Source organism: Micromys minutus (assembly GCF_963924665.1).
Source record: "Micromys minutus genome assembly, chromosome: 21".
In the NCBI taxonomy this organism is placed as follows: Eukaryota; Metazoa; Chordata; class Mammalia; order Rodentia; family Muridae; genus Micromys; species Micromys minutus.
In genome coordinates, this window is record NC_137956.1 from 19,673,296 (window position 1) to 19,693,280 (window position 19,985).

General features: G+C 43.1%; 2 protein-coding genes across 2 annotated transcripts in view; one reads left to right on the forward strand and one right to left on the reverse strand.

Annotated features, from left to right (window-relative positions):
- DOP1A (DOP1 leucine zipper like protein A) overlaps nucleotides 1-735 on the forward strand; it is an 88,257-nt gene extending 87,522 nt beyond the window's left edge. The window contains exon 39 of the mRNA XM_080934478.1: nucleotides 128-735. Within this exon, the coding sequence (XP_080790604.1) occupies nucleotides 128-433 (306 nt within the window). The 3' untranslated portion in view covers nucleotides 434-735. The remainder of the gene's footprint in view (nucleotides 1-127) is intronic.
- A 109-nt stretch (nucleotides 736-844) lies between these two features.
- PGM3 (phosphoglucomutase 3) lies at nucleotides 845-19,854 on the reverse strand. The gene is made up of 13 exons (XM_080934479.1): nucleotides 19,748-19,854; nucleotides 18,230-18,435; nucleotides 17,413-17,597; nucleotides 15,643-15,710; nucleotides 13,103-13,236; nucleotides 12,348-12,543; nucleotides 8,434-8,591; nucleotides 7,737-7,820; nucleotides 5,589-5,687; nucleotides 4,259-4,372; nucleotides 3,389-3,511; nucleotides 2,160-2,333; nucleotides 845-1,412 (listed from the first exon to the last, which is right to left on the reverse strand). The coding sequence occupies exons 2-13, from the start codon at nucleotides 18,431-18,433 to the stop codon at nucleotides 1,323-1,325; spliced, it is 1,629 nt and encodes a 542-aa protein (XP_080790605.1). The 5' UTR covers nucleotides 18,434-18,435; nucleotides 19,748-19,854; the 3' UTR covers nucleotides 845-1,322.
- Nucleotides 19,855-19,985: the final 131 nt, after the last annotated feature.

A 19,985-nucleotide genomic window follows, 5' to 3' on the forward strand; every position in this document is an offset into this window, starting at 1 on the left:
CAGAAACAGTGAATTTTAATCAAGTCTGGAGGGAAGACTTGGTGCTGGCATTTGTTTCCATTCCTCACATAACATATTATTACCTGTAAGTAACAACCCCCCTTGTTGGTTTTTTGTTTTCTTGCAGAAAAATCCGGAGGAAGACTGCTCGGGGAGGACGCTGGGCTGGGAACCGGGGCACTTGCTGCTTACCCTCTGCACCATGCGCAACATGGAACAGCTTCTGCCTTTTTTCAATGTCCTCAGCCAAGTCTTCAACAGCAAAGTCACAAGCAGGTGTGGAGGACACTCAGGGAGCCCCATCCTCTACTCAAACTCCTTTCCAAACAAGGACATGAAACTGGAGAATCACAAAGCATTTTCCAGCAAAGCCAGGCAAAAAATTGAAGAGATGATAGAAAAGGACTTTCTGGAAGGAATCATAAAGACTTGACCACCAGAAGTTCCCCAGAGCCTAATGGAAATGTAATACTTAAAACACACTACTGAGGTGTATAGTTTCTTTTTCTTTTATATATATATGTGTATATGTAACAAAGCATTATTCAGGTTGTATTTAATTTAAATATTTGTAAATAAGAGCTTATTGTCTGAATGTGGCCTGAATCAAGTTTAAATATATAGATGGCTCATACTGCTGATGGTGCCTACGAGGTCTATATTTGCATATATAGTCCATTGTTTCACTGTCTTGGGTTGTCTTAAACCTGTAAAATACACACCATGTTTTCTTTTTTCCTGCTTCAAGCCTCATTTAATTAAGTTGTTTTTCTTCTTTCTGTGTTTAATAATGTCCTAGTATCACAATGGTCACTTCATTGTCAGAGACTTCATCTATTAGACAGAGCCGTATCCCTTCCCTGGACCACACACTCTAGTGGGCACAGCACAGTCAGTGCATTTCTTCCTCGCATTGAGATCTGCATGGGAAATCTGCTCATGCAGAATCTCCCCATCTGAACCAGGTAGGTCAGTGCTGCAAGCCATCTTGGTTAGGTAAGCGACCGCAAAAGCACTGCAAAGCATTAACTGGTAATAAAGTTTAATTTCCCAATACCCTACATGAATTCACTGCATACCCTATAAAATTAATGACACTTAAAATATTAAAACTTAATACAGATTAAAATCAGAGGTAAGTTTCATTCCCAAGTCTAAGATTTAGAACTTCTAACATTTTTTTCCTGGTAGCATTTAAAAAAATATCTAGAAATCTATTAACATGCATTTGTCATGATTACAAATGCTTTAGTACTACCAGCATTATAAAGTGTTATAAAAACATTTTAGAAGTCCATTTCCCCAGAATATAAAATTTATCTTCAGAAAGTTGGTTGTGGTCTTTCTCCAATGCCTCCAGCCAGCTGAAACACCGCCAAGCTCACTTCATAGGCAAGCCTGTCTGCACTTTCCTGCAAATCACAGTAAGGTTAGGTGAGACACGGTGCCTGCGTCCTACTGTTCTAGGGGTGCTTCCTGACTGTTTCACTGATGTGTTTCAAATAACTTCTTTTTCATTTTTCAGTAATAAGTTCCAAAGTCCATAATTAAACAGAAAATGGGTTGGATTCTTCAAAATAAGATTTTCAGTTCTTTGAGTTTATAAAATTATTCCAAAATTAAGTAACATAAAACTAAGCCTCCATAAGTAATTCTTAGAAATAACTGTTGATGTTTCCTGACTCCATATTCAACCACAGTATAGATAAAAGGCAAATGATAAAATTGCAGAAAGTACAGGTACAGAATAAAGAAAGAGTTGAAAAGTAATTCAAAAGTCCAGAAGAAAAACAAGGATTACCAGTTGGTTTGGAAATACTAAAACTGGAGCTTCCATAAACTATAGCTTTAAAGAGGAAAAGGAATATGACACATTAAGATTAGCATGTATCAAACTAAACTAGGATTACTTATTCCCACACAGCCAGAACACGCCCTCAAGAATCTGCACTAAAGAACATTGTGAACAGATTAAAGGGAGTGTAAAGTTGTTTATGTACTTCTCACTGCATTCACTAGTTTTTCAATCTTCATATCCCAAAGGACTTTATTCACAGACCTCAAAGAATAGCCACAGTGAGATCCAAACATGAATAGCGTTTTCTCCTTCCCCATGTTCCTCAATTCCCAACTCTGCCAATACATTGACCCCAGCTTACTTGTGAGTTGGCTTCTGCATATACCCGGACAATGTCTTCAGTACCAGAGGGCCGTACAAAAGCTCGGGCAAGCTTATATTTCTTCACCAGGTCATTGATTGCCTCCTGGAGTCCTGGTGGAGTGACTGCTTGTCTTTCAGCATCTGTGGTGCTAATAACTCTCCTGTCTGCAACCTGAGCACAAACATGTCATATGTGTTCTATGTTAGTCTCACTTTGAAAAGCTTAATCTGTTCAAAATAGCCTTGCCCACAGGGGAACAGACTGGCCTTTCAGGTACCATACTACAGTGTGCAGAGGTGAAGAGGAACTGCAATAATAAAATTTCCTGGTTTGTTTTTAGTTTTTCAAGACAGTCTTAATCCTGTAACTTGCTCTGTAGACCAGGCTGGTTTTGAACTCAGAGATCTGCCTGCCTCTGCTTCCCTAGTGCTAGGATTAAAAGTGTGCACCACCACCAAGTGCCACGTAACTTTAAACATCTATACAACTATTTAAAGAAATACTCTTCGGTATACATAAAGTTACCTTTAGCCAAAGAGAACATTTCCTCACACTGTCCCAGGGCTACCACTAAAACAATGACCAGTAACTATTGTCTGGCCCCAGGACGGAAGGGAACTTCCATGCCTTGTAAGCAGCAGCAAGCTATAAGAGCTGTGGTAAGAATCTCCTAAATATGAGAAAAGCAACCCTGGCTTTACTATTTCTTATTATCTCTCATCGAATTCTCTCCCTCAGAGCACAGAGATTCTGCTGCTCACACTAGCTCCCCTCAGGTAGGAGGGTAAAGACTGAGGTCTACCTGGGGCTGCATGAGATCTAGTCTCAAAGAATGTAAAATAAATGTTAATTCCAAAGCAACATTTTCAGTTAAAATGATAGGATTATTGATCTCAGTTTTGCTTCAAAATAGTATGGACTTGGAAATGGAAAAAAAATGAATAGGAAAGCAGAAACCTGTTTAAGCTGGTTACATTATTTTTGTGATTTTTGTTTAAATGTTTATATTTTTTAAGTGATGCATATTACACATAATCCCTCCCATTATATAAAGTCGGAATATAGAATAACTTATTTTTTTCAAGTGTGAGGCAAACAGTTGTTATAAGGCCTTACTTCCTAAGTAGAATGTACGTAAATGAAATCTAACCCACTCAGGAAACACTTGGCATGGTAAGACTGGAAGAACAGCTACATTCAGAAAGGTGGTTTCATACTCTCTTCACCTTAACTTTGAGTTGTCTGTTAGGAAGATCGACATAAATAGCGTCCCACTGCTGTACAGTCAGCCCCTTCAGAGCCAGGATAGCTTCAATCACCAACATGTCAGAAATAGCATCTCCAGCTGCCTGCAAGAGTGGGGAACAAAGCATATAAGCCAACCTTAAGTAAATCCTATACGAATACTGTCCACCTTGGAAAGTCAAGCTGTGCATTAACCAGAGAGCGATAAGTAACATCAACACTAACCATGGACAGTAACAATGACGGAGCCAAAGATGATTAAACCAACTCATGAGAAACAGACCGGATAAAGGTTCAGTCCTAAGAGCCTAAGATTCAAGTACTTTAAGTAGATCTCTTGATGGCACTAAGAGAAACTCTGGTTCAAGGTACACTTGCAGTTAGAGCCAAACGCTGAGCTCTTGTTTCACTTGTAAGATGGAAATGATAACCTGGCTTCCTGCAAAGATTATAAAGCAAGGTGGGTAAAGTGGCCAATCCAAACCAGACACTCAATCATTGTCTTTCTGGACTTGGACTTTGCTCTTCCATTGACTCATAATGTACCTTGCTCAAGCATGTAAATGTTACAGAATTTTCCCAAGGTTGTCTTTGAAAAGTTGGGTACACACAAATATGTAACTCAGTAGCTACTAAGTATACTTGAACTTTCAACATTTTCTTAATAAAATACCAAGAAAAGGAGGCACATAAAAATGTTCCATTTCTAGTGGACATCTAAGTCTCAACTCTAAGTCTCAACTGTGGACAACATGTTGGAAATAAACCACCAAGCCAAGACTTTTCCACTTTTTATATAATTCTTTGTGTCCTAATGTTAACTGATAGACAGCCACCTCACAAATTCTGACCTGGTTGAATAAGTCGATGATGGTCGCAAGCATCCTGGCTGCTTTTCCTTTTTCATCTTGTAGTTCTTGGGCTAGTCTTTTTATCTTCACTTCAACTGCTTCACTGAACAGTGCCTGCGGGGGAAGCACATGAAGACAGTCACAGACTCTGGCTCACCTTTCATTCCTAGAAAATCTGGAGAAACTGAATTAAAAATACGCTACCCTTATGTTTTCCATTAATACTAAGATCAAATCAGAGCACAAAGGGTGCTACTAAGTCAACAGTTTTATGGAGTATAAAACTGACTCAAAAGAGGGCACTACTGGTTGACAGAAGAGCTCACTGTTCTCCACTCCCATCTTAAACAATGTGCAGCAGGCGCCTTGGAAGGATGTGCAGTAAGCAACACCACGGCAGCAACACCACGGCACACAGGGTCAGACACTTACCACCACATGCATTGTTTTGAAATGCCACAACCATCCTTTTATAACCCTAAAAAGGCCAGTACTGGGGTTAGCACACACTGCTTAACCCTCTGAGGAAACAGACACTTTTGGTAAAATAAGATGGAGCGCGGCCTGCTGGTGTTTGTAAAGTCTGTTGTAGAGACAAATTCTATTTCTTCTTATACTCCTGGCTCTTTCAAAAGCAAACTGGAAACAGTAAAGAGAATGGTTTAAACTACATTCGAATGTCTGATGTCTACCTCAAATCTATTCATGAAATGAGGCGATGAATAAAGACATTTTAAAATAAAATCTGAACCTTAAAATCTAAAAAATAAATTCATTAAAATAGTGACTTTTAGAGCATGTGACTTATGTTAGACTGTTTTTTCAGTTCTCTACTTTAAGCACAATGAAACTTTATCATAGTTACTGAGCTCTGTAAGAAGTGGGACTGTTTTAAGGAGATGAATCGTACATTCTCAAATAATTGATGGTATTGTTTTGGATGGTGTGTATGTGTCTATATGCATACATGTTGAGACCAGGACTGACCCTTCAGGTGTTCATCAAGGACTGTTTTGATACAGGATCTTCCATCAGAAGGGCTCACTGATTGGTTTATCTTGATTGGTCAGTGATCCCCAGTGACGGCCTGTTTCTGCCTCCTCAGCACTTGTCAGACTCCACACCTCATGCCTGGTTACCCAACTGATCTCTCCCTACATTGATACATTCTTCATACAAGATCAATGTAGTCTTAAAAAAGAAATTTTACAGCATCAAAGAGTATATGTTGATCATGTAGTTTACTCCTACATAGACATTTAATAAACTAGAACTTCATTATTGAGGAAAGTGCCAGCCAGGGCCAGCTGACACCATTAAGAGAACTTACTGTGCCATGCCCATTTGCTTCAAAATAAACTCCAATGTCAAACTCTTGAGCCTTGTGATGCAAATGTTTGACACCGGTTTTGGTGCAATACACGGGTACCTACAATACAGTAAAGAAAGGCAATGGTTAGTCAAACACTTGTACCTACAGTCTGCTTTCTAATTATGTCTCTATCTATAGTCCGCTTTCCTTTTCTGTGAAGGACCAGCTGGTAAATATCCTGTACTATCCAGGCTATATGGTCTTGCACAAACATTCTGAAGTGTGAAGAGGCAGCCACAGACCTCATGTAAACAAATATGCAGGATTCCAATGTAGTTCAATGCCAACAGAACTTTCATAAACTGCAGCAAGCTAGATAGAGTCCTTAGATTATTTCTTGCCACCTATTTATTGGCTTAGAAAGTTAAGAAAGGCCAGTTGAGGATGTGTGTGGTGGCACACACCTTTGATCCCAGTACTTGCTTGAAGGACAACTGCATAGTGAGTTCCAAGACAACCAGGGCTTTACAGAGGAAACCCTGTCTTGAAAATGAAAATTAAAGCAGCAACAAAAAGCCAGTTAGACTTTCAAGACTGGTCCTAGACAGTGATAAGTAACCCTGACTGGATCCGCAGCAGTAAATAGGCTACAAATCTGCCCAACAGATTTAGGAAAACCTCACCATCAGAAACAAAACTACAAGACAGACATCAAGTAAGGTCAGCATTCGTTGCTTGAGAAACCATAGGATGGCAAAGGCCAAACATAATCAATGCAAAAGGAAAACGGTTGAGAAGTAAATAATCTCTGATGTGTAAATGATCCTGCATTACATTAATGACATCCTGTCAAGGAAAGACAGTGGGTACTGCAGTGATACCAGAAGATCAAGTCTCCTCATGATGCCCTGCTTCTCACAGCTGAAGATGCCACAGATTCACACAGTGAGACTCACTCATGTCACATTACTGCACTTCTCAGAATGTGTCCAAGTGTCAAGTACTAACCCACGAAAGACCCTGGAGTGAAGCTGCTATCATGTATTTAGAGTAGTGCAGAAGCCAGCAGCCTTGGTGATGTTCCAACCATCTACTACTCTTAAACTGCAGGAAACCCACAAACGTCATTTCTACTTCTTTAGAAGACTGGCTGCAGTTGAGAGCAGCCAGCCCAGGCATTCTTTGCAGTCCTTCAACTGCTGTACTGATTCACTTCTCTACCCAGAGCCTTCAGGAATTCAAAGTAGTTTTCAAAAGGCTGAAAAAATTTAGCCACTAGTGAGATGGAGGAAACCTAACAGCTTCTAGTTTGTCCATGAACCCCAGACTCTGAGCAACCAGCGTGGTCAGAGACTGGTTCTCTAGCAGATGCTGGAAAAGGAGGTAGAAGCAAACTCCCCATCAACCCAAAAAGGCACTCTTCCAAAGTGTAAGGACACAGGTCTGTGAAGCAAGATCATGATGAACATGCGACAACAGCAAGGACAGGAAACATTTTACCTGCCTGCTCCAAGAGCCAAGCAGACACCTTCCATCTCATACATACTGTCTATACAACAGACAGTTACTGATAAAGAGTCTCTCACTACCTCAACTCTGTCAGGCTCAGCTGAGCACAACCATACATCAAATGGGCCTTGAGGTGGAAGCCTAGCCGAAGGATGTAGGTCACTGGGGGACCCACTTTTCTACCTTCACTTCCTGAGTGACCCTATGTCTCCAGCTGCCTCCCACTTCTGCTACACCTTTCTCACAGTGGGCTATATGCCTTCACACTGAGGCAGAATATGCCCTTCCTCCCAGAAGTTGCTTCCCAGGTCTTTGATCATAGCAATGAAAAAATCTAAGTACAATACTAGGGTTGTGTTTGAAAGAGGCATCTCCAGGTCCTTAAGTACCCATGAGTTATGTGACTCAATTAGCCTTCTCAAAGATCTGCATTCATTTTAAGCTCTTGGAATTGACAGGGTCTTTCTATTATAGCAAATGCTCCAAGGTGAAACCCTCCCTCCCTTTTGCACCAGAGATGTGAGTCTCTGAATCCCAGTCCCCATCATCTGGACAGCGTCTCAGCTTTGTTCACTGATCACTTTGTAATAACCTTATCTTCCTCAGAGTTCTCTTACCACACTATTCAGAAAAGACCCAAAACAGGATGATGGGTACCTTCATAACTTCTTCAAGGTACCTTGTGGAACTTCCATTTGCATACGCTGTCTGTACAACACCAATGTTCAGACTTTCTCCAATCTAGAAGGAAACAGTGATGTTTAACTCACAATCAAAGGCACGGGAGCCTCTGAGAGTTATAAAGACACTAAAATCAGCTAGTTCTGCCGTGGCTTGGCTTAGGCAAAAAAGGCATTCATTTACTACCAGGAAAAGTCTAAAATACCTGCAAGCACGATTTTATTGTGAATCTCTTGAAAACAATCTGTGATCTCTGTAAATTATTAATGAACCTTTTCCAGGTTGTAATTTCCAATTACAGCTTTATATTAGGTTCGGGGAGACTTCCAAAAGAAGGGAAAAATGCATTACTAAACTTGTCATAAAAACAGTAATAATTATATCAGGGTTATTTGTTATAATTTTATTCTTTACAGTAAGGATGGAATTCTCAGCAATGCATGAGTCATCAGTTTTAAAGAAATCAAAACTTCATAACACTCCGTGATAAAGCCAAGCCAATATAAAGAAAAGCATGCATACAGTCCTCTAGAATATTCTCTTGCCTATGTTGAAATGGCTGCAACTGCCACTTGTTTTTGCTTTCAGGCCACAAATCTCAGGAACTCCCCATGCAGTGGAGCTGAGACGCTCAAATGACTATAATGCACAAGTGCTCCCAGCCCCACCTTACCTCCAACAGTAGCTCTTTAAGGAAGCTGCTGATTAATGTGGCTATCTTGTCTCCATCTATGAGATGAAAGAGACCAGCTGCATCACAGTAGTAATACACGATCCTGTCCGCATCCCCATCGAAGGAGCAGCATCTTTCACCGCACTTCATTTCCATTCCTAGCACATGGGAGGATTTAAAGTGCACTTCAGACTGAGAAGTGAGAATAAAACTCACTACATAAACACTCTAACTCTCTTAACTATTTTTCTAATATAGGAGATCAAAACTAGTATTATATGCTACAGTACAGCACATCTACTATTTCAAGAGATGCTTTAAAAAGATCCCTTCCAAATAACAAGCCAATGGCTCCGTCTTTTAAATACTAATGTCCACTTGGCATACTGGTACTCTTTTTGAGGACAGATCTCACTATGTAGCCCAGGCTGGCCTCCCAACCCGATAAGTACCTGCCTCTGAGTGTTGGATAAAAGGTACATGCCACTTGCAGAGCTAATGGCTCCTTTATTGCAGGTCAAATTCTTGTAAATCGAACTAAAAAAACAAAGATGGCACTCAAATCTATTCATACCGAAATATGCTGTTCGACTAAAATAAAATTTTATTAACCAGCTGGTTTGGTTAGGCAAATTTCCCATATAATTACTTGAAAGTTATGGCGGTTTCTAAATATAACTTAGAACTATGTTGTCCTTTACATGTGAAAAATAAAAATCAGACATAGATAAATTATGAGCTCTGATTTAGTTCTTTTTTGTTTTGTTTTTTTGAAACAGAATTTCTTTGTGTAGCCCTGGCTGTCCTGGAACTTGCTCTGTAGACTAGGCTGGCCTTGAACTCAGATCTATCTGCCTGCCTCTACCCCCTAAATACTAGAGTTAAAGGCCTGTGCCAGCACCACCCAGCTGGCTTAATTCTAACAGACATTTTTTTTTTTTTTTTTTTTTTTTTGCTTATCCTAACAATAACAAGGAATGCTAGTAATTAGGGCCACAGATTATAACTTCCATGAGCTCACTGAGGATTTGCATACACTCACTGAAACTTCAACTATTATAACAGAGTTATCAGAAGAGCTTGCTGTCCCTTAGCAATGCAGGACAGCAGCACAAAGTCAACAGGAAGCAACCTGGGTGACGAAGAAGACCCTGTTAGCCTTGCTGCCTGCAGGTTCACACACAGCCTGTGGGGGAAAGGACTTGGGTCTCCACACACAGAGAAAGCCACAGAAGTAGAGACCTCAAAAATCAGACAGATGGGGGAAAGTCTAGAACTGAAGGGCAGTGTCTTAGTCAGGGTTTCTATTCCTGCACTAAATATCATGACCAAGAAGCAAGTTGGGGAGAAAAGGGTTTATTCAGCTTATACTTCCATATCACCAGAGAAAGTCAGGACTGGAACTCAAGCAGGTCAGGAAGCAGGAGCTGATGCAGAGGCCATGGAGGAATGTCACTTACTGGCTTGCTCCCCTGGCTTGCTCAGCTTGCTTTCTTATAGAACCCAGGTCTACCAGCCCAGGGATGGCACCACCCACAATGGGCTGGGCCCTCCCCCCTTGATCACTAATTGAGAAAATGCCTTACAGCTGGATCTCATGGAGGCATTTCCCCTACTGAGGCTCCTTTCTCTGTGATAACTCCAGCTTGTGTCAAGTTGACATAAAACCAGCCAGTACAATTGACCCCTTGTCAATTTGACACACAAACAAATCAATATTAAGCTTCAACCCTTACTTTCTTGTTCATCCCCAAGATCTAGATAACCTTAAGAGTCCCACAGTCTTTACCAATTCTTACATTTTAAAATTGCAATACCTTTAAAATATTCAGTCTCTTAAAAATCAAGGTCTTTTTACAATTCAAAGTCTCTAAACTGTGGGCTCCTCTTCTTCCTTCAAGAGGGAAAGATACCAGGGCACAGTCACAGTCAAAGCAAAAATCAATCTCTAACCATCCCGTGTCTGGGAATCCACTTACGAACTTCTGGGCTCCTCCAAGGGCTTCAGTCACTTCTCCAGCTCTGCCCTTTGTAGCACACACTTTGTCTTCTAGGCTCCAGCTGCCTGTTCTCCACTGCCACTGCTGTTCTTGGTGGTCATTTCGTGGTACTGGCATCGCCTGTCAGTCCTGGGGCACTAGTTGCCACTGAGGATGCGCTTTCACCAATGGCCTTCCATGGCCTCTCACAGTGCCAAGCCTCAGCTGCTCTCCATGACCCCATCATTCATTCAAAACCAGTGCCACCTGGGTGACTCTCACACATTACCAAGTCCAGCCACAGCATGAGGTACAACCTTGGCTACCTCTGGAACACATCCTCTTTGTGCTCTCAGAAAACAGTTTCCAGAAGATTTCACCTCAATAATACTGGTCTCTTCTTAATCACCACTAATTTCTCAGCTCCAGTTGACCAGCATTAATAGTCCCAGTAATGCAAAGGTTTTGCTTTAGTAGTTCTGGTATCTTGTTAATCACAGCTAACCAAAACCACAGAATCTTCACAAACAAAACAGCAACAGCCTTGATCAAAGAGTCTTTAATCTTCCCTTTGAAATTTCACAAGCCAGGCCTCCATCTTCTGCACTGTTCTCAAAATTATCCAAGCTCCTAGTAACATCCCACAAAGCTCTTAACATCCCAGTGGCTCTTCTAACTCAAAGTTCCAAAGTCCTTCCATAGTCCTCCCCAAAACATGGTCAGGTTGTCACAGGAATGCCCCACTATCCTGGTACCAATTTATCTTAGTCAGGGTTTCTATTCCTGCACAAAATATCATGACCAAGAAGCAAGTTGGGGAGAAAAGGGTTTATTCAGCTTACACTTCCATATCACCAGAAAAAGTCAGGACTGGAACTGGAGCAGGTCAGGAAGCAGAAGCTGATGCAGAGGCAATGGAGGGATGTCACTTACTGGCTTACTTTCCATGGCTTGCTCAGCCTGCTTTCTTATAGAACCCAGGTCTACCAGCCCAGAGATGGCACCACCCTCAATGGGCTGGGCCCTCCCCCCTTGATCACTAGTTGAGAAAATGCCTTACAGCTGGATCTCATGGAGGCATTTCCTCAACTGAGGCTCCTTTCTCTGTGATGACTCCAGCTTGTGTCAAGCTGACCAGTATAGGCAGGTACAGTAATATCAAAACAAGCACTACACTGGAAAGGTTGCATAAATTAAAATACTTAATGCCTACCACACAGAGGCACAACAGTCCCCACAGGAGCGGCAAATGCAAGACAGACATAGAGTGGGGCAGTTGATTTGTAAGGCGTGGGGAAGGCTGGATGATGGAGTGGGGCGAGAAATCAGTTAAGTAACAAATGCAAACACGCCATCCGCAGCCCAAACAATGTGGATATCTGCAGGCCAGGCCAGGTTAGCAGAGGGAATAACAGGGTCTATAACAGAGCATTCCTCGGCTTTACTACAGGTAAATCCTCAACACTCCCTAATCTTCCCATGCGGGAAAGAGTCGGCTAGTGATTTCAAGGCAGCCTTCCACTCCCTTTCTAGGAGGCTAGTGCAGACATCATGAGTGGCAAGCTGCTTACTACTGCTGCCTTTGGATCAGGAATCCTCAGTGTGCCCCCTGGTCATGAGCCACCTGCAAAGCATGATGGGAGTAGGAATTCCCATCCCATCGAAGCCCACCCTGGACAGACGGCCTCCTGTGTGCTGACAAGGCCATTGGCTCTGACGAGAGCTCTCACTCCACAGTGCTGTTTTCTGCCTGTCCTTTCTGCAGGAGCTGACCTTGATTTGAAAGGCACTCAGGAGTGGGAAGATTTCTAAAGATGCAAAGGTAGCAGAGCCACAGCGAGGGGCGTGACTCTTCACTCAGAGGCAGCTCAGCTTGTAAGTGAGCTGGCTCCACAGAGCTCTGGGAACACGTTAGACACTGCTGCTTTGACATACCCTGTGGGGGTTTCTGTTGGCTTTTCACAAAGTCTGCACCGCACAGGTGGTTGAGCCGCCCTTCAGTCCCGTCGTTAAACAGCAGGACCGACAGTCCCTGGGAGAAGTAGTGCTCCATTTCTTTTAGCTTCAAGGCCCCTATGCCATTGGCACAGTCAATCTTAACCGACCTGTTTCCATCTCCACTGCAGGAAGCCTTTAATAGAAAAAAAAAAGACATAAGGAAGGAAATCATCAAGTCGCCAAAGAGGATGCGTGCACGCATGTGAGCACATGGGGGCCGGGGGTAGCTGATTGCACTAGCCATTCTCCTCAAGGCACAGGGTATCACCAGGCATATTTCGGGCTTAGGGATTTTGTTGTGGTTTTATAATTTTCAGTCTTTCACCAACCTCCACACCACAACTGAGCTCGGAGAATCAGTCAGGGGATCACACCCAGCACATGTCTCCAGAGTTCACAAGCCAGTCCGCCTAAAACAAAGACCTTCCCACCAGTACTTTCCCAAGCCAGAGGCATCTATATTATAATCAGGTTCATCTCGGTGACTACTGCTAACCACAGGCAAAGACACACGAAATTTCCCAGGATACACTCACCAGCACACACAGATCAGAGACAGGCTCTGCCAGAGAGAAACTGGTGGTCATCACATTTGGGGGAAGAAGTGGTAAACTATGCATAGCGGGCTGTTGGCCAACTGAATTAGTTTATTCACCCGCTGCAGTTCTAATCACAATGGGAAAATATCTCACCTGTTTCGTAAGTTCTACAAACGCCTTGGAGAGTTTCTGGCAGTAGCCTTCTACGGTAGCCTGTCCATACCGGCCTCCGGAATTCCGGCAATACACCATGTAGTGTAGCTGGGGTGTAGTCAGTAGGCCATAGTCTGCCACACACACAAAAGGCATTCTGCTCACTTCTTATGAACAAAAGATGCTCACATGAATTTATACTATCAGAATGTCAGACCCAGCCAACCCCCACCTCAAGAAAAAGGGCGGCAGTGCTGGTGACACAGTCCTAAACTGAACTCTGGCCTTAATAGGTGACTGTCATCGGATAGAGGATCCTAAAGGGTGGGTTTCTGTTTACTACAAAAGCAGATCGCAGGAGGTGGAAGAGTCTGCCAGGGACCTCCGTTAACCCTCCTAGAACTTCCCACAAAGGTCAACTGCCTGGCGCTCAGGCGCCTAGTTCCAGCTTAATATGGCTCTGCTCTCCACACTTGCTTCCCCACCATTTTTGTCTTATTTTTGCCCCCACTGCCATCAATCTATACCACATCCCCAATAAACCTCTCTCTCTACCCACAAGTTTGGTGGTTCAATAGTCTGAACCATAATTTATACGAGAATCTCAGAAAACAAATACACAAAACTTTCAAAATATCCAGATGCACAAATATTCACTCAAACTGTGGCAGCTAACCTGTTTTTAGTTTTAATTACTGTGGTTAAGAAATCTATCAAGCGGGGGATGGAAAGATGGCTCAGCCAGATAGGAGCACTGACTGCTCTTCCAGAGGTCCTGAGTTCAAATCCTAGCAACCACATGGTGGCTCACAACCATCTGTAATGGAACCCAGTGCCCTTTTCTGGTGTGCCTTAAGAGAGCAACAGTGTACTCACATATATGAAACAAATAGGTAAATCTTTAAAAAAGAAAAAAAGAAATCTATCAAGTAAAAAATACTCCTAACTTGTAAGTTCCACTCTCCCAAGGATAGATACATCCCAGAGTGCTAAGGACCGTTCATGTAATTAATTGCCTGGTCTTTTTTGAAACTGTTGCTCATGTAAGATAACAAACATTTCTGTACACAACCTTGTTTGTCCATAGCATGAAGACAGGAAGTATGTAGCCTTGTAAGTTTTGCCTTTATAAATTGCTGACTGATGTATTTGGGTGCTACACCTTGGAAATTCCAAATCTCAGGTGTAGACCTGGTGCTAGGGTATGAATAAAGATTCTTCTTCCCTTAAAATGTATTCATGGTCAGGCTGATGAATCTCTGAATGACTCCAGACCCATGATAATATCATAAGGACATGTCCCCTACCTGCCTGATCAACCTAGAAACCTAGAAGTTATTTCTCATAGCTCTAGCCTTAAGCAAATCCCAAAATCCTTTGGATTCAAGAAAAGTTTCAGGGTTTCCCATTGTCTTTCCTCACTCTTGCACAGAGCTTACCACCTTGATGATAATGGACTGAACCTCTGAACCTGTAAGCCAGCCCCAATTAAATGTTGTCCTTAGAAGAGTTGCCCTGGCCATGGTGTCTGTTCACAGCAGTAAAACCTTAACTAAGACAAGGATTAAAGTAAAAATGGCCATATTTTTCTTGTGTATAAAATCCCTTAATTTTGCTCTGCTACTCTTGGAACACAACAGCCGAGGCGGCGGAGGAGTGGGGGCTCCGGCACTATTCAGCAGTGCTCTCAACCTTCCCACTGCTGGGACCCTTCAGTGCAGCTCCTTTTTTTGACTTTTATTGCTACTTCATAACTGAAACTGTGGTACTGTTCTGAATCATAATTATGTGTCTTCTGATGGCCTTCACCCCTGTGGAGAGGTCATTTAATAACCGCACCCCCCACCCCCACAAAAGGTTTTGACCACAGATTGAGAAACACTGATCTAGATGACCTAGCCATCTAGATGCAGGTTGGCAGGGGAGACAGCATCCTGGACATAAACATTCTAAGGGCTGACCAGGTGAGCAATGAGAAGCAGCAAGCTGAGAGATCACACACAGCTCACATCAGAATAGGATGTGCAGCCATTTCTGAAATGGGCCTACACGTCTGCTTCCGTTTGCATACGCATACTCCCATGGGCATGAAGGCCATGCAGCATTCTCAGCACTGACAATAATCAAAATATGCATGAACTCTGGGAAATGTTGATGCTCCGTGGCCTAGAGTCAGCTACACAGCCAAGACTGAGCTCTGTGTAAAGCTAAATACGCACCCTTCTCTAATTAGGATTTACATTTGCTTTCATCCGAAACAATGGTAAGATTATATGTGTAAGTAAAAAAATGTTATAAGTTTATGATTTATTAGTGAAATCTAACTTGTGACTTTGGATACCTGCATGCCAGGTTGTGGGAAAATCTAGCAGGAATGATTTAATATGGTCTGCTTCATGGGTAAATCTGTAGTATTTTGAAAGTTAGTTTATCTAGGACTTAATTTCTTAATTTTTATTGTCTTGTAACTTCCAAATTTTAAGTATGTGTTACTTTTGATTTAAAAGCAATTTCTCAATGGCTAACTTAAAACTACATACCATGGACTTGACCTCCTAAAACAGTCACACCATCTATTACAGACTGTGAAAGTTTCTCACTGCTGGGCCTGTGAAGGGAACGAAACAAAGCAGAGTTAGCAAACAGGAAAGTGAGTGCAGACAATGTGTACAAACAATTTCAAAATAAGAGCATGTTCATTGTACCTGAAATCTGTCAACTACGACACTGGATAGGTGCCTTTACATTGGTGATGTCTTAGAAAATTCTGGCTTTTACCTTTACAAACTACATACAATCAGTCGGGTATGATATGAGACCTCTAACTGAAGCTGACACCGGAGGACCACTAGGCTCATGACCAACTTCCAATATAGAGTTCAAGGCTAGCCTGGGTAAACCTGTGAGACTGTATCAGAATTAAAAGGGGGCCAGGACTATAGCTGAGCAGAAGTGTGTATTCCTAGCATACGCAAGGTCCTGAGTTTAATATCCAGTACTGAGCGAAAAAGTGGGGGATATAAAAGAGGGCTTGGAGAGACAGCTCTTGCAGAGGATCTAAGTTCAATTCTCAGTATTGGCAGTTCACAACTGCCTATAATTCTAGCTCAAAGAAATCTGATAAAACACCTCTCTAGCAAAGCCTCATGCACACAAACACATAGATGCACACACATAAGTAAGTAATAAGAACAATATTTTAAAAGATAGAAAGGACAGAGCTTGCACCTAGTTTCACTATAGCAGCATAATCTTAGGTAATAATAGCAAACAGTACATACTGAAAGCACACAGCACAGGAATATGGGAATCTTAAAACTACTGAGTGCACAGAATCTAGCTTTTCCTTCTAGAAAGTCAGAGCAAATTACCCATCTACATGAAAAGCAAGCAAATCCTTATACAACCACATGTAAGAGCCAACCTCAGTAATGGACCAATAAATGACTCCAGGACAGAAACCACTTAGCATGTGGTTTCTGCAAAACCTCTCTGGTAACAAGACACTGGGTAAAAACCAAGTCCCAGCTACCAGGAGAATAAGAAGACATGCCCTTTGAAGAAGACTTGGATGAAGCCAGAGCTTACATTAAAGAGAAAACTACTGTTTCAGGGTATAGGTTTAACCCAACATTGCAAAAAGAAGTAGGCAAAAGGTGTTGAACGTGACAAACACACAGACAATTAAATATTGTCTCCAGAGAATCCCAGAATGGAGCAATGACAGAACATCTGAACCAGAAACTGATTACCAACAAAATCTTCACATGTGACTTGTTAAAAATAATTGTGTGGCCTGGCTCTGCAGAGGGGAAATGAGCGTACAAGTGTCACACTCACTAATGCAGCCACCATGTGAGGACACGCTATTCTGCACAGATTATTGCGGGGAAACTCTCACAAAAATGCTGATTTGTCACCAACGTACTTGAGGAGATGGAAGCTCCCAAGGACTACAAACCCCGCTCAAATGATGTGAATGTTAAAACTTTGGGGACAGCGGAGAGATGTCTCAGTGCTTAAGAGCACTGACTGCTCTTCCAGAGGTCCTGAGTTCAATTCCCAGCAACCACATGGTGGCTCACAACCATCTGTAATGAGATCTGAAGACAGCTACAGTGTACTCATATATAATAAATAAATTAATTTAAACAAACAATAAACCTTCGGGGACTCCAAACCCAAACTTAGCTGCCCTGTGCTACTTAAAAAGGAAAACAGAGACTGGCCTCGGCCTCTCCTAATCCTGCCTTCCCACTGATAGATCCTTCAAGGCTGTTTGCACCTGCAAAGACAACGCTGATCATCACCTGGTGTCTCTACCAACAACTATGAAGGCAGTCTGCTGCAGATCCACCGCTTCTTTCTCCACGATGGCAGCCAGCACTTTCGGCAGGTCCTGCTCCTCAGCACTGGCCAAAGAGGTGGCGTGCTCCTCCCAGGAAGGGGCCAACATTTCCCCCAAAGGATCAACCAATTTCACACCATTGTCTTCCTTAAAAGAGAAACAAACTGTAAGGCACAACTAGAGTGAAGAACCTTTGCTGTCATTCAACGGATGGCTAAGAATTGCCCTGGGTACCAGCTGACACCAACAACAAGGTCAAGTCCCCATGCATGACCAATTCAGTTCCTTGTGATGCTATCATTACTGTTAATGTCTCCATACAAACTTGGAAGGACATTTTGTTATTTCTCTAATCTGGAAATGCTCCAAGAAAATAGCCTCATCCCTTTCCCTCCACACCCAGCTCCGTCTTGAGCTAGATGGCAGCAACAAGAGTTATTTCAAACCCAAAGTCACATACAAACAAGGAGGCATACTCCCAGCATTAAAATGTGGGTCTTGAGCCAGTGATGGGGGCACACACCTTTGATCACAGCACTGGGGAGGTGGAGGCAGGAGGATCTTTGTGAATTTGAGGCCAGACTGGGTCTGCAGAACAAGTTCAAGGACAGCCAGGGCTACATGGAGAAACCTAGTCTTGAAAAGAGAGCGAGAAGAAAGAGGAGGGGTGTAGGGAGGGAGAATGGGAAGGAGGAAGGAGGAGGGAGAATGTGTAGACTTTGGTTCAAGGGTCTCAGAACTACAGCTTTGACTTGTAGAAACAGACACCATATGGTTACCTCAGGGTTGTGTGAGGCCGTAACCATGACTCCAATGGTAGATCTTGTCTGCTTTGACCTCAGAACAGCTAGCAATCCCATTCGAAACATGATATGATCAAGATGTTGGGCCTTTGTCCGAAACCCAGCCGTCCCATACTGAAGAATGAGCCCCTGAGGCTTGGCATGGAGTGCTGAGCACTTAGAAACAGCCTCCAGATCCATGTCTACAAAAGTAAGAAATATGTTGAAGAATAAGCTGTCAAGTACCATTTGTTTACAAACTGCCAACTCAACCAGGTACATCTGTTTCACTGGGACCCTCTCCAAAAAACCATGTTTGGGAGGGCAAAGAAGAGAAAAGGAATCCCCAGAGTTAGAATTACTTAGAAGCTCCTGCCTAAAGCATACACCCCAGGACAGATTCTGAAGAGACCCCAGCTTGCCCACTCCTCTTCCACTTTGCCTCCACGATGAACTTTCAGAGTCAGAGACTCTTAAAAGATCAACAATTTTACAAAAGGGTCAACTAAGACGTGGGCCTCAGTTAATAATACAAAGTCTGGTGTGTGGCCAGCGAGACAGAGGCTGAAGGTCACAGAGGCTGAGGAATAGCAGAAGGTCCTCAGATCTGTGAGGCTCTTCTGCCATTCCTCCCAAGCTAGAAAGAAACAGTTCCAAAGGAAAAGCAAAGTGCAGCCATTTCCTCTGGTCTGAGACCTCCCAGATCAGCAAGGACAACTCAGGGAAGACTCTCCAATCTTCAGAAAGACAGACATGGCCGCCTTCTAACATAATGTCTAAAACAACCCACATCTGTGATGCTGCTGTGGACCTGTCATTTAAAAATGAATGAGTCCCCCAAATACCGTGGGATACCTTCAATTAATTCAACTCGGGGGTTTTCTACTTCAGGCAGCAGTGTCCTCCGCAGAGCCACACAATGCACTTCCTGGGTCAGCTCTATCCTAGTTTGCCCAGAGAGAGGGTGCTGTCCCTCCACTAACAGCCACACCTCCTAGCTTTATTGTCCTTCCTTGCTCCAGTGCACAACACTACAAGAAATGTTGGGAAATGTTTACTTTTGTCCAGTTGGTAAAACCGATCATTCCCAAGCTAGTTTTGATCTCTCCAAAGTTATCAAACTTTTGTTCATAAGAATGAATATATTTTTGTTTAAAAAAAAAAAAACTGGCCAGTTGGTAAAGTATCCCGATTATTCACAAGGGCGTCAACTATGAAATCCAGAATTCTCGCAAAGGAAAATAAGTCATTTAACAACGCCATGCTTCCACCCTTTTACATTTGGAGTTCTAGAACTAATTTCAATTAGGTATGGAAATGATTAAAGATCCCAACAGTGTCTTCATTCAAACTGTCATTCTTGGTGCTGCATCCTGCTCCCCGCTCCTGATTACTCGCGACTCCCCGCACCTGGGCCGCGCGGAGCGGTGGAAAGGTAGATTCGGCAGCCATCCCCGGCCTCGGCTGCCAAGGAACCCCCACCACAGCGGCCCAGCATTCTCCACGCCCGCTCACCTAGATCAGGAGCAAGAACGTTCTCTCCACAGGCGAGACGGGGCCGCGCAGTGCGGACCAAACCAGCTCACTCAGATCTCGCAGACGTGGCCGAGCCTGGCTTCCGGCCCGACGCCCCGCCCCGACCAATCGCGACTGGGAAGGTCCTCTGGCCCCGCCCCCGCACCACCAGGCCCCGCCCCCGCCAATCGCGGCGAGTTGGCTCCTGTGGTCCCGCCCCCATGCGCCAGGCCCCTCC